This window comes from Leptonotus elevatus, chromosome 1 (assembly GCF_054856555.1).
Source record: "Leptonotus elevatus isolate MCC_2025b chromosome 1, RoL_Lele_1.0, whole genome shotgun sequence".
Classification (NCBI taxonomy): Eukaryota; Metazoa; Chordata; class Actinopteri; order Syngnathiformes; family Syngnathidae; genus Leptonotus; species Leptonotus elevatus.
This window is the reverse complement of record NC_141239.1, coordinates 40,242,645-40,257,682: the sequence shown is the minus strand read 5'-3', so window position 1 is coordinate 40,257,682 and position 15,038 is coordinate 40,242,645. Positions and strand designations below refer to the sequence as shown.

Genomic DNA, 15,038 nt, shown 5'->3' with positions numbered 1-15,038 from the left:
ACAAGTGTTTCTGGTCTACGGTAAATCATTGGCCACATCCGCACTGCGCACAGTAATAGTTTAATTGTAAAAGTGTTTGTTTGCAATGTGGCGCTGGTTCTCAAACCGTTTATACCAAGTACAGCCTGAAAAAATAATGCTTGGTTGCATATTTTAAGTGCACATTAAAAACATAACAGAGGTTTTATTCGCCATTCAAAAACATCCAATGTCCAAACTTGAATTAATAGAACTGCTTTCTGTTTTGAAAAAGTTGAAAATAACAGAAAAAAAGGCCTTATAAGAAAAGTAATATCAGTTTCAATTGTGTACAAAATAGATACTCATGACAATTTTCTTTCTTAATATTTACATGTTCAGTATGCTCCCGCGTCAGATTTAAAAGACAACAATTATGTCGTATTCATTGTATTTAAAAATGAATGTATCCATCCAAATGACATGAATGTATTCATATTTTTATTTGTATTTATTAGTTTTTCTTAAACATACTAAAAATGCAAACAAAGAAGAAAAAAAAAACTGATCTAAAAACTAGCCTTGGTCATAAGATCGAGCGTGCCATTGCCTTCATTGGCTGCTGTGTTTCTGGTTGCCATGGTGCAGCTAACGAAGGCTCTGTTTGCGCAACTCGAGCATCCGCTACCAGAAAGGCGTCACTTCAGTCCGGGAGAGCCTCCAGGCCTTCGTCTGTGGCGGTGACTCACAGGGTGTTTCCCGGCACAGTGCAAGAGTCTGCTCGGGATTTCTGTTCAGCTGACATTTTTGTTTGGTGTTGTTTGTTTGTTGCGTGACAATGGTTACATAATGTCCAGAGGACAATCAGGGACTCCCTCGGACCGGAACCATGAACTTTGGAACATTCTGCAAATATTCACACGTGTAATTAAACATGCACCACTCGCAAAAAAAAGTTCCGGGTTGCATTTCAGGATGATAAAAAAAAGTCTATACTTCTTCCTACTCCTTTTCCGAACATGTGTAAATGCTATGCGTTGTCGATGTTTTCATGTTATTTTGCTTTTCTTTTTCTTTCTTTTCTTTTTTTTGTTTTATGCATGTTTGAAATAAATGTATTCATTCACATTCGCTGGCGTGGCTGCTTTTAGAGCGCCTCGTCGTCGGCCGTGAGTCTTTCCACCTTTCGTGCCATGGAAGCGCCGCGAGGACAATAGAAAGAGGCTTAAGCCTGGCATGGCCATTTTAAAGTGCCGTTGGTACATTTCCCAGCCATCGTCGGCTTGAAGTGGATATATTTTGCGGCTCAAACATGTAGTTAGGTGTAGGTGTAAGAAAGATGCTAGACGGAGAAGTATTCATTTTTCTAGGCTGTTCTGATTGACAGTTGACATTTTATATACTTGGTGTTTTTCATCATTCAAATTTGCCAACACTCTCCTCTGTGGTGTGTCAAAATGACAATAGAAGATATTTATTTTCACTTTACGGGGACTTTAAGTTCACCTGTAAAGATTATAGTGCATAGATGCATCTGGAAAGTTTACCCCCAAAACAAACCTCCCTAACTTTTTGTGAATCAGAAGCATGGTCGCCCACTGTTGTGTGGTGACAATTACACTCTCTCAAACCAGAAGTTTGTTTAAAAATTAAGACTTATAAAGCATTCAACAAACATTCACAAAATAAATGAATTAAAGCAATTAGCAGTCTGGTTACACACTGTTGTGGGATGGCATTCCACTAACTCGAACAAGCGTATTCCAAGGACTATATTTTACATAGTGGAAGTGACAAACATTTGGTGCCATGCATCTTCTATTGCAATGTGACATAAAGCCACTGAATATGTGGGGGTGTCCAACCACATTGTGTCATAACCTAAATGCAATGTGGTTGCTATCCACCCACTCGCAACAAAAAACACGCGGTGCACAACGTCGCCTGGGAAGTACTTTGTGATGTTGTTTTGTCAGCATATTTTGGCATGTCAAGGAAAGAACAAATTTTTGAACATATTTGCCAAAATATTTCTGGGCTAGCTTGACAACCATTTTCAACACAAGACTACTGCACCTAAGAATACAATTTCTCAAAAGAACAACATTTTGTGAGCAAAAAGCATTTATGTCCTTCTGTTTGTGCTGTTGGACAAAAATAGGCATCACACAGGCTTTTTTCAAACACACTGCTATGGGATGGCATTCTACTGACCCTAATAATAAAGTTTTTCAAAAGAACAACTTTTTGAGAGCAAATGGCTTGTATGTCCTTCTGTTTGTGCTGTTGGACAAAAATAGGAACGACAGACCTTTTCAAAACACACTGCTGTGGGATGGCATTCCACTCAGTAAAAGCAGCTGAAATACCAGCATTTTGTAAACAAATGACTGAGGGCAATTGAGTCTAATTGAGTGATTCTGCTGTTTGACAATAAATAAATCACTAAGACCTTATCGCAATACCCACTGTTGTGGGATGACATTGCACTCAAGCAAAGCTAAAAGCTCCTCAAAAGACCAAATTTATGTTTATTCAAAGAACTTGTTTTGGTGACTGGTTCGGGACATTTGAGTCCATTTGTTTGTGCTGTTTGCCAAGATGGGGCACTGAGCGATGATGTCGAACGAATGCTATTTTCGCTTCTCCTGGTCAGCTGCCTGTCACTTGTTTGGACTCTGGAACGAATCATGGCGTCTTTTTAATGCACTTTTGTGTGTGTTCTCTTGCAGCTTTCATCTTTTTTTCCCTCTTCATCTGCATTTTCTTTTCTCAGCTGGAAGGCATCTGAAGTGCCGCAGACAGACCATAATACATTTGAAGCATTAGCTTGCATACTTGGGGCAAAGTAGATAAAAGTGGATATTTACGCGGCAGGGGATGAGAGGAGGGTGGGGGGTTGCTAACAGTAAATCACAAAGTATGGAGGAACAGGAGGAGTGTGCCCGGAGAAGACGCTTTGGACTTGAGGGGTGGGTGGGACTTACTGGGCCTTGATGACTCACTGCTTCTGGCCTGCTCCGTGCTATCTGGCATCTGGAGCTCATTGACGACCGCGCTCCATGGCAACCGGCAGTTGTGGAATTGTAAACAGGCCGAGCCGGTGGAGAGACGAGCGGGAAGCTGCTATTGGCTGCTTACGCTGTCTCATTTGCACACACAAGGACGCTGCCTCGACATGCTGAGGTCACAGGGAGCATGCTAGGTGAAAAGGATCAGATGTTGATTATGTGTGTGCAGTTTAGGACAGACAATTAGTCAAGTCACATTTAATATATCTTACTCTGATTGTGAAAATTCAACTTCCAGTTTCACTTAGGGAGATGAAATTTGTTAGGCACATACAGTACAGGCCAAAAGTTTAGACACATTCAATGTGTCAGTTGCTTTATTCTCATTACTATTTACATTGTAGATTGTCACTGAAGGCATCAAAACTAAGAAGGAACACATATGGAGTTATGTACTTAACAAAAAAAAAGTGAACTAACTAAAAACATGTTTTAGATTCAAGTTTTTTCAAAATAGCCACCCTTTGCTCTGATTACTGCTTTGCACAGTCTTGGCATTCTCGCCCCGGGGAACTCCTTCAATACTGTTGGAAAACCCAATTGCAGGCGACTACTATTGAAACTTATTGAGGGAATGCCAAGAGTGTGCAAAAAAAAATATCGTCATAGCAAAGAGTGACTATTTTGAAGAAACTAGAATATGAAACATGTTTTATTTTTAGGTAAATAATTCCCACATGTGTTCATTCATAGTTTTAATGCCTCCAGTGAGAATCTACGATGTAAATAAACATGAAAATAAAGAAAATGCATTGCATAAGAAGGTGTGTCCAAACTTTTGGCCTGTACTTTATATCATGGGCAGACCCACAAAAAAAGTCTCAAAAAACAATGTTTAAAAAGCTACAGGAAGTCTTCCATTTTAGTTTGAAGTTTGAAGTTTTTATTGGAAAACACCAACATTTTTCTCAACAGTGCATTCTAAATTGTTTTGGCCTCACTTAAACTGTCCATCCATCCATCCATCATCTACCGCTTATCCGGGGTCGGGTCGCGGGGGCAGCAGCTTTAGCAGGGAAGCCCAGACTTCCCTTTCCCCAACCACTTCAGCCAGCTCCTCCGACGGGATCCCAAGGTGTTCCCAGGCCAGCCGAGAGACCCAGTCTCTCCAGCGTGTCCTGGGTCGTCCCCGGGGCCTCCCGCCGGTGGGACATGCCCGGAACACCTCTCCAGGGAGGCGTCCAGGAGGCATCCGAACCAGATGCCCGAGCCACCTCAACTGGTTCCTCTCAGCGCGGAAGAGTAGCGGCTCGACACTGAGTCCCTCCCGGATGACCGAGCTTCTCACCCTTACTTAAACTGGACTAAGCAATATGAAATTTGGTAGCCATGTCCATCATGAGTAAATAAACGCACACAAAAATCATTTCCACTTTAAGTGAGCTCAATGGCACAGACGGAAATGCGAAAATTCGGTAGGTATGAATATCATGAATAGATACATAGAAATGTCTCAAAACCCTATGTTGGAAAAGACACAGGAAGTCTTCTGTTTTGTTTGTTGCGGCCATTTCCAAAATCAACTTCAATGTATTACAACGGTTGGCAAAATTCAGCCCTCCTAGCAACAAGAAACTTTATGCATTTCTATCATGAATAAACGCAGAAAAAAGTCTTTAAAACAGATGTCTAAAAAGAACAGGGAGTCAGCCATGTTGCTTTTGAGTGGTCATTTCCATCAAACTATTGTCACTATAGCACAACTGTAAATGTTTTGAAAATGCACGAGTGCACGAGTAGATGCAAAAAAACTTCTCAATATCCCCTAACCTTAAAAGAATGTTTTGTTTTTGAGTGGCCATTTCAATAAAAAAGAGTGGAAAAAAAGGCTTCATAGCTCAGCCGTAAATGTCCTGAGAACTCTCCTTAACCTATGCCGGGAAATACCAGTCTGCCATTTTGATTCGCTGACGCCATGACCATATTCTCATTTATTTCTCATACATACTGAAACAATTGGAACGTGTTAAACTAACACAGTTAAGTGCGACAGAATGCACGCGTAATTCCGAAGAAACCGAAATAACAAAAGCCCTTCTTAGTAAGTTCATGGCTTTCCCTTTAAGTGCCTATAAAACAAAAATGACACAACAGTCAGAAAGGAAGTGTGTGTCTATGGTGACGGATCTTTAGTATCCGCCGGCGGTCACGTGACATCCCTACCAAAGAATTTCCTCAGAGCAACACAACAAGCAAGAGTGCTACTTTTTATAGTGCTCCGCTGAAGCCCTCGCCGGCTCCAGCTGCTCGTCGGCATACTTTGGAAAGGCCAGTCGACGGCTCGTCTTGCACACGTGAGGTCGTCATTCAAAATGCCGACATGGAAATTCACATGCATGCCGTGAATTGCACTTTTTTCAACTCAAGTCCTTCATTTCGTCTCATATCAATACCCTGCAGAGGTAAGGAAGGAGAGGAAGTCATAATTGTTCACTGACAGTTCACAAATCAGAGCCCAGACCGTGTGTGAGGAAAAGTGCTGCGGAAGCACGATGAGGAACCAAGCGGCTTTTCCCGTAACGGCGTGGGAGGTTACTGTGGATTCCCGCTCATCCGTCATTTCAGCAGGTTGCAGTAAATATAGTGCATCTTTATGCTACTGCATGACATCTGGCTCTGGAGGTTGTTTACTACATGGACTTCAGGCAGTAAAGCACTAAATCGTACATTGCAAAGATAAGGCGAGATGAGGCCAGCAACCAGCGAGTGCAAAGTTAATTCATTTATTGTGACATTATTTAGATGATCATATTATGACTACCTTTAACATCATTTTGATTTTAATGTCACCTTTTGCAAATGTCATCATTTCAGAAACTGGATAAAAAAATGATCAAATAAAGACTTTTCATGAATGAATCGTGCAGGTATTTAAAATTCATTAATATGCCAATTATAATTCAGTAGTGCCTTGAGACAGGCTGTTATGGCCAGTTGAACGCAAGGCATGAAAGATTACACTAGGAGGAAAATAAACAGGAACGTTCGCAACAAATAATTTGCCAAAGAAAAGTTCATGCTAATTGGTAATGACGATGGTACAATAACTATTCCTTGGGAGTTTTTGGCGGAGAGATTGAGGTCAGTTCATTGCTGGCACAACAAGTTCACATTACGTTGTGCAAATGAAATGGCTTTTGTCTCTACCCAATGAGTTGCACCTGTTGATTGTAATTACACAAGTCAGAATGCACACAACAGACGACATTTCTGAGAAGCTAGCGCACGGTCAAGTGCTGACATCCGATGAGTCACACGTATACAAGTTGTCAGCTATTTACTTTGAAGCTGGAAAAGCTGCAGTCTTGAAAGTTCCCGTCAAGTTCTTCACTTGGGAACATGACACTGCCTAATGTGGAAGTCGATTGATATCGCACCTTCTTCCAAACGCCAAACGAGTAAGCCTGCCTGTTCCTGTGGTGTTCTTCAAGGGTCCGTTTTAGGGCTTGTCATTTTCACGCTCGACATGCTTGCTTTCAGTTATAAACAATAACATTTGAAGGTATCTCAGTCAAAATATAGACTAAATTTTTTTTTATCCTGATAGCACAGCTGAGATTAAAAATTAAAAGGTGATAGAGCTATGCAGCCTGTGGAATGCACTTTTATTTGAGCAAGTGACTATCTCATTTGTGGACATTAAAAAAAAAGTGTTTTTCTTGTATTAAATAAATGATTCTTGTCTTTTTCTGTGAAACACAGCTGGATTATTTTCTCTGAGAAGTGCAACATTTCTAAAATTTATTGTTTTTTTTCCCTTAATTTTAGTATTAATGATTTAAAAAAGTATTTTATTCTGCAATCCCCTCTTTCGCCCGCCCCAAAAAAGTAAGACCTGTGACCCATTTGGGGCCCGTGACAGTTTGGAAATGTTCTTTAAGCCGTTATTTATTTATTTATGCTATTAATAGTTACTATGCATATTTTTTGTATACATGCATGTATGTAATTTATGTATAGTTTCTTCGGATTTTATACTGAAATTAAACTTTTTTGACATATTTTATACATCATTCACCTTTCTTGAGAACTGAAATGCATATTTTTTCTTTTGTATTCATGCATTTTTTATATTAATTAGAATTATTTTTTAAATTCTTCATTTGGAACATTCAACATGCACTGTTTTTTATACTATGTAATACAATACTTCTTTTTTTTTCATTTGTAAAGTCATTGCAATACAGACTTTTTATAGTTTTTTTTTTTTTTAAAGAATTCTGCACTGCAATATTACAGTAGGTCATTTTAAAGGAGGTTAATATAAAAAAAACATATTTGTATTGTATACCAAAAACTATTACCCTAACTGCTTTGCAACAGGAGCAGCTCATGGATATTCTGCTGCTTCTGCATGATTTTCTACTAATTGCACAATAATAGGAATAATTGCCTATAATTAAATGTGATATTTATAGCCTCCATGCAACCTTTCAACGCGGTGGAAAAGCAAAGCACACGGTGAGATGCAGCTCAGTAGAAAAATAACATTCTTTATTATAACTTACTGAAATTGTTTGTCCACATATAAATAAGTGCAAATCGTTGTGTCGACCAGTCAACATTCAAGCATCTTTAGTACATCTTTATAAAACATTTTGTCTTCAATGTAAACGTGGTGGTGTCCAAAAAGACAGTGAAATAAGACAACATTGTTAAATACATTCATTGGCGAGCGAGTGGCGTTCCTGTCAGTGCCCCAAATAAAATAAAAAAAACACAAACAACAAAGTAGGACCTCGTACTACTGCCGTCACGGAGGATTCAGTCAAAAGTTCAGCCCTGACGAAGGTGCGACTGCTCCTGTAAAAAGAACTCCCAGAATGCTCTGTGGATGGGCATCCCGGGGCTGCTGCACGTTGGCTGAGGCCTCGCAGCACATTGTTAGCCGCATCACCAGGGGAGGGAAAGTGTGCGTCATCTTGGCCGGCCGGGAACTTCACTCCTGGCTCGCAGTCCTTCCTCCCCTTCTGGCTCCCCTCACACTTGGAATGCGCTTCTAAATGGGAGAGTCGTAATCCTGCATGTATTGCCTCAGAGGATGCGGAAGCTGATCCCTGGTGGAGGAAATGTCCAAATGTCCGTTAACCGTCTTCCTGCACAGGTGCTGCAAGGTGGACGGGCAACACGCCAGCGGTTTGACCAACTCCAGCGGCACCTTCTCGCCGCCAGAGTAAATGTAGTCCACGCCGCGTCCGTTCCCTCTGCTCTGGGGCATGTAGTAGTGCACCAGCTTGAGGATGCAGTCGAAGTGGGGAACGACGTGGATGTTCTTGGGGTCGGTCTGCAGGTAGAAGGAGGCGGCGTCGCACTGGACCCGCAGGTTCTTGGTGCCCGCCGTTGTTTTGACGCTGAGGGTGAACAGGTGGCGGTTGTCGGAGCTGTCGCGCACCAGGAAGGTGCCGGCCTTCTCGGCGCCCAGCAGGCTGTTGGCGTTCTTGCCCGTGATGGCGCCCCAGTAGAAGCCGCTCTCCTGAAGCTTGCGCAGGGTGGCCAGCACCATCTGGTACTGAGCCTTGGACGTGAACGTCTTGTAGCGCTGAGGCAGCCGCATGCTGGAAGAGTCCAAGTGGCTGCTGCTCATGGCGGAGTAAGCCTTGCTGAGAGTTACCATGGCGCTGTGGCCGCTATGTGGTGAGCGGTTGCTGGAGTGGGGGGCACCGCGGAAGAAGATGAGGCTGGGACGGGGGTCCTGAGGAGGTCACACCTGGGGAGGCAAGAGGAAGACCAGGGTTAGCGCACCAAGTCTGCTGTTGATTTTTTTTTACTTCCTCTCTCAAAGTATAACTTTTTATTACTAACTAAATACATCTTTGTGGATTGCAATTTTTATCCTCACAGCTGTTTTCTAAAAAATATCACTCTTATCATAACATGACATCATTATCTTGAAAACAGGCAACTTTTTTAATTCTTCTTAAATGGTCGTTATGATTAAACCAACTAATAATTTACCGGCCAATCAGCACTCTACTGCATATAAAACATTTGGACCCAGTAACAATCAGTAACGAGGTGAGAGGTGAGATTCCTCAATTTGTTAACTCTCGTAAAAGGTTACAAAAAGTGATTTTGTAACTGTATTTTAGGATATGAGGGCCCTGTCTCCCTCATTCTCGTGTATGCTCGAGAAATGTCTTATCGCCGCAGTGCTAACCGTGACACAGTTGACTAATTGGCTGTGTGGGGCCACTTCAAAGTGCTTAAAAGGACCCCTGTTGCCTTCATTCTAGGGCATCCGGTGATTAAAAACACTCCTAAACTGGAAATGCACTTTTTGGATTCTTCTAAAGGGCACTAAAAGTTACTTTAGCTTCAAATAATTAGCCTTATATATGAGATGAGAGACTCCTAAAAAAAAAAAAAAAGAAGAAGAAGAAGAAATAAGGTAATCTGCTTTTTGGATCCAGGTCAAGTTGTAAAAGTTACTTTTGAAGGGCAAACATTAACTTTAATGATTGCTGTATATGAGACTACTGTTTGCCTAAATCTAGGTTACACTCGGGTACTCCAACTTTTGATTGCAGTAAAGGAGTCAAACAATTTGCCTTTTGTCATAGCCTATATGAGATTTGAGAGTTGTGTTTCCCTAATTCTGTTGGACTCCACAGAAATTTGCGCATATATGAGGTGAGTTGTGACACTCCTGTTTCCTTAGTTCTAGTGTAGGCTCCAGACAAAACATTTAAAACATTGAAAAATAAATCAGCTTTTAGACAACTTGACTGAGTTTTTCCTGGCACTGTAACTTGCAAGTGTTTGACGAGACAGCGCGACTGGAGAACGTGCTTATTTGTTTTGGCCTGTTTGAATCATACATTCCCATTTATGATTGCCTGCTAATCCGGTAAGTACTTTTTGTTTGTGCAACGCTCTGCCTCAGGCACCACGGTCAGTTCCAGTAAAGTTATTGTGAAATGTGCACGAGAAGCCCTTGTACGCTCGTGAACATAAATACAACTCTGGGGGGAAAAAAATAACAAATGGCAGAAAAATGATCAGTTTGGCCGATTTGGGGTATTTCCTGGTACCGTAAATATTGTTATTTGGAGCCACTTTTGCCGAAAATTAAAAACGGCCAAAACACCCCCCAAAACGAAAGTAATAATATTGTATTATTATTATTATTGTTCTCTTAATTTTTGCCCAAAACTCTTTATGAGGTCATAATAATATCCACATGAATGACTGAAAGTTGTGAGGGGGGAGGAGATCAAACATGGATGCTTACCTTTTGCCCAAAGTCCTTTAAAAGTTTAAATCCCAATGGTCCGAATGTTCCTCGGTGTTGAGGAAGCTTCCGATCTTGTTTGAAATTAAAATTCCTACCCCCAAAAAGTAGTTGCTGGAAGTTTGCCGCAAAGTTGAGTGTGGTGGAGCAGTTGTGAAAAGCGTCTGCGTCCTGCATTGACGCACAGGACTGCCTTTATAGAGACGGATCCTTCTGGTGCTCAAGTTGACTGCTGTTCTAGCAGGCCCCACCCCACCCCCCTCCTTCCAGTAAGGCGCTGGCAAATTGACAGGAAACTCTCTCTCTCTCTCTCTCTCTCTCTCTCTCTCTCTCTCTCTCTCTCTCTCTCTCTCTCTCTCTCTCTCTCTCTTTCTCTCTCTCTCTCTCTCTCTCTCTCTCTCTCTCACCCTCCATGTCAGTGAATTCACTTCTTTATTTAAAAAACAAACAAACAGGTTTTGGTGTACGTAATTGGAAATTTGTATAGTAAAGTTCCTCTTTATTGTTAAGCTATGAGGTAATGGCTTGGGGCTGTGCAGAAAGGGTTTATTGTGTAATCAGCTTCGAAGAAATTCGTAGTAGGTTAAAAAATATATATATATATTGTGAAAGTGCCGCTCGGCCACAGGGGGCGCCAGAATTCACATCACACAGGACCTGAAAAAGTACAGTTACTTCCCACCCATGCATAAAATTTGCACATTGTTACTATATTATTGCAACATTACCATTTCATTAGTTGCATTAATATAATTTGACTAAACGTTTCAACACACAATATAACTATTATGCACATTACAGAACGCCATATTGCAAGTTATACACTGACCGTACGTTAGGCGAATTTTTATCTAATTAATATACATTTGTAAAAGTAGCAGTTACTGTTTTAGGACAATTGTTGTTTTGATATTCATGATTAAGTTGTATTTATTTATGTGATATGTACTATATATGTGCATTTAAAATGACACAAAAGAAAAAATAATGCAGTTATAAACTCTTATCATTCCAGCTATTGATTTTATCATTGATATCCAGTTGAGCAAATGATGCACAAAATACACACTAATGTTAAATGATTTGTTAAAATATGGATATTAGATTTAAACCCAGGGAACATATTCCTATCACTGTACATTTGAAGTTGTTACTAATTTTAGGAAAATAAATGATGCTGGCGCCAGCGCTGGTTCAAAACTATAGTACAGTATAGTTCAGTATATGGGTTACGGTGTCATGGGGATGATGTTGTTGGAATGTCTGGAGTGAGCAATGGTGATTCCAGAGCTTGTCGCAACGACAATGTGACTGAGAAGGTGCTCATGCTGAACACAAGTCAGACTTCGCTTCGCTGACTCACCCGTGGTCACCACAGACAGCACCAGCAGCAAAACCCTCTGGTAATCGCGCAGTGCCACGCTATGGCTTACCTGATCCAGCTCACTGCTTTAGACATCAGTACTGTTTTGGTAAGAACGAAAGGTGCAGGTCTCTGCGTTAGATGCCTTTTCATATGCGAGAAATGGCAGAGCACTAACCATTTGCACCAGGAATTGCACACAAGAATCTTGGTCAGATTCGGAACTTGTGGGGGTGAGTTTTTACATTTGGCATCACTCACCTGGCTGTAGTCATCTCGTACACAAGGTTACAATTTGGTAGCACCAGCAGTTTTGAGTAACCCTCCAATGGGCATTGCAAACCAAAATGGCGGACTACCTGTGTCTTTTCAGATGATTGTTTTTGAGACTTTTTTGTGGGTCTACTCATGATAGACATGCCGACCGGATTTCTTGTTGCTCAGTCAAAAGCGCTTCGGGGGCTGAATTTTCCTGCAAAATTGAGGTGTGAGATTGAGACAATTTTTGGTCAAAAGGTCAATTTACAAACAAAATGGTAGACTTCTTGTTCATATTTAGGCTTGTGTTCTCGGGACTTTTTGGTGGGTCCACTGATGATAGGCAGACATACCACATTTCTTTTTGCTGCGTCACATGAACTATGGGGCAAGATGTTTTTTCCGAAATTTGGGGTGCGCAATCAAGACGGAAATTCAATTTCTGTGTCTATTCAAGCATTGATTCTTGAGACTTTTTTGTAGGTCTACTCATTGTTGAAATACCTACCAAATTTCATGCAAAAAAAATTAAATGTGGTTTAGGAGCTGAATTTTCGTCTAAAATTGAGGTGCAAGATCAAGCCAAATTTTTGCACAAATGGCTACTTTAAACCAAAATGGTTAACTTCCTGTGTCTATGAAAGCAATGTGTTCTTGAGACTTTTTTGTGGGTCTACTCATAATCAAAATGCCCACCAAATTTCATGTTGCAAGTCAAACTGACTCGAGAGGCTGAATTTCCTAAACATTTGGGAAACAGGATGAAGTTTTGGTAGAAACGGTCACTAGGACACACCAAGCAATGCACCAAGGATTAGTATTGTCTGTATTAAATATAAAAAATATCCTTCACCTACAGCAACAATTGCTAGATATCTGTTTGGGCAATGCCTGATTTACCGCTCATGCAAAAATGAGCCACACTATCAGATGTGAGCAGAGACGGACAAAGGGGTGGCAGGGTGGGGGCCTCGTGGGTAGTTGCCTGATGGCCTGATGTCTTTTGGTAAATGCCAGCTGGGCCCACAGAGAAATCAGGTGTTGTCTGATTCAGAAGGGGGGGGGGTAGAAAAGTGTCTGAACTTGTTTCCAGAAAGTCCGTTGTGTCATCGTGGTGAGACACGTACTTAGCGTCCACGCTCCCCAGTCCCCACCCACCTCCAAGCCTCTCACTCTCCTTCCCCCAATCCACCAGATAGAAAGGAGTCCACGAAAGGGGAAAAACACTGTGAAGAAGATTTCAACTGGTCACCACATTAAGCGGGATGGTCGCTATTATGACATGCCGATTCTTGTCTTACACACAGCAATAAACATTTCCTAGAAAGAGAAGTTAAAGTATAGTGTTCTCCTTCAAAGGGAGAACACAGATAAAAAGAGAATTGTTGTGTTTTATTTTACAGTTATACACATAAAGGGAAAACCGCAAGTCAGAAGACTTGCTGTTTCGCTTCTATGAAATGTTGACTCGCCTTGTGATCACAAACGCACATTTGTTTGCGTTTACTTGGAACACCTTGGACGTTGAGACACCTGATGCTTCACCACAACTTTAGGATCTTTATGTCATCACATTGTAGCACCCTGCTCTGCTTCAACAACCAAGTTAATCTTTTGTTAGCGGCCTAACTCTGAAAACGATTTTATTTGAGATACAAGCCATCTTACCGTTTCGGCAAATTTTTTATTAACGAGCGCTAAATGGTGCTAGCGAACTTTGCAACTTGGTACCGTTCGGGTTAATAGTGTGTTAGTGTAATGACCTCTGCCACCCCTTGGCCACCTCAGGTAAAACTTTGTAGAACCGCAAGTGCCTACTCATCCATTTGTATTGGGTGGTCAATGACATTCACAACTATTCAAACTGGCAAACAAACAAACAAACAAACAAATAAATAAATAAATAACTAATGCAGCTATTCAGTTCCATTGCTTGTGAGAGAAATTTCAAGCTCTTCCAATTCAGATTCATGCCCTTTCCACTGCCTCATTATTATGCAAAGTCAGTCCGTATATTTATAAAGTGAGGTCTACGGCATGACAACTCGAGGGTTTTAACCCCCCCAAAAAAACAGCAGCTTTTTTTCCCACACTGACTCAGAAATGTAGCCTCGTTCGCCATTCCCGTAAAAAAAGCCATTGGACACACACGGGAAGCTTGCAGGAAGTCTTCCCTCTGGAATGACGAGAGAAAAAAATTGTTTTCATACTAAATATTTGTCGTGCAGGCAGAGTGTCAGGGTGCTGCTAAGGAAGGGGTTGTTACCTCTGCCAAGGAAGCTTTCATTGCTTGGTTGTTAGCAGGATGGGAGGGAGGGTTGTTTTGTGAGGGCTGTATTAATATATTATTATTATTATTATTAAAATAAACATGCTGAGTAAATAAAATTAATAAATGAGAAAATTGTTGCAGGGTGGGCTTTTTTTAATTACTTGCAGATATTGATTTAATAAATAAAAAGTAATAATGAAACAGATTTTGAGAGTTGTGTTTATTCTGATTTAATTTAAATAAAATGAAAATAAATGTTAAAAAAAATACAAATAGAAAAAAAAATGTTTTAAACCAAAACCTCGTTTTAATCTAAATACGAAATAACATTAAAATAGTAAATAAATACAATAATTTAGTTTGGATAAAATGTTAAATAAATAGGAAATTAAAATAATATAAATCATGAAACAAAATTTTTTGAGGGGTTGGTATATTCTGTTTTCAGTTAAATAAGTTAAATATAAATATAAATACAAATGGAAATAAATAAAGTAATTTTATTTTAAGTTAAGGAGGACATTTTTGAATCAAAAACAACATTCAAAATACAATCAATTGGGGTAGACAAAAAAGTAGTTTTCTTCTTCCTTCTACCTATTCTTTTTGTACTTTTCATTTAAAGCAAATACTACCTGCAGATGGTTGGGTCAATTTTTGCCAATTATTATTGTAATACAAATGTACTATAATATTAAACAAATACAAAACTGATAAATGTAAATGACAAATATATAGTAGGCCTATATATTACATTAAAAACACAAAAATGACAATAGGAGACATTTGCTACTGTAATTTCCTTCTTTAAATAATTGTTTAATAAGAAAGTTGAATCAGAAAATAAACTGGTATTTTAAAAATGTGTTTAACCTCATCTCATCT

The 15,038-nt window shown here is 40.2% G+C and overlaps 1 protein-coding gene across 1 annotated transcript; it reads right to left on the bottom strand.

The window, feature by feature from the left end:
* Positions 1-7,502: 7,502 nt before the first annotated feature.
* LOC147182165 (suppressor of cytokine signaling 3-like) lies at positions 7,503-10,476 on the bottom strand. Its single transcript, XM_086057640.1, has 2 exons — positions 10,261-10,476; positions 7,503-8,736 (listed from the first exon to the last, which is right to left on the bottom strand). Exon 2 carries the CDS (start codon positions 8,641-8,643, stop codon positions 8,029-8,031), a length of 615 nt encoding a protein of 204 aa, XP_085913766.1. The 5' UTR covers positions 8,644-8,736; positions 10,261-10,476; the 3' UTR covers positions 7,503-8,028.
* Positions 10,477-15,038: the final 4,562 nt, after the last annotated feature.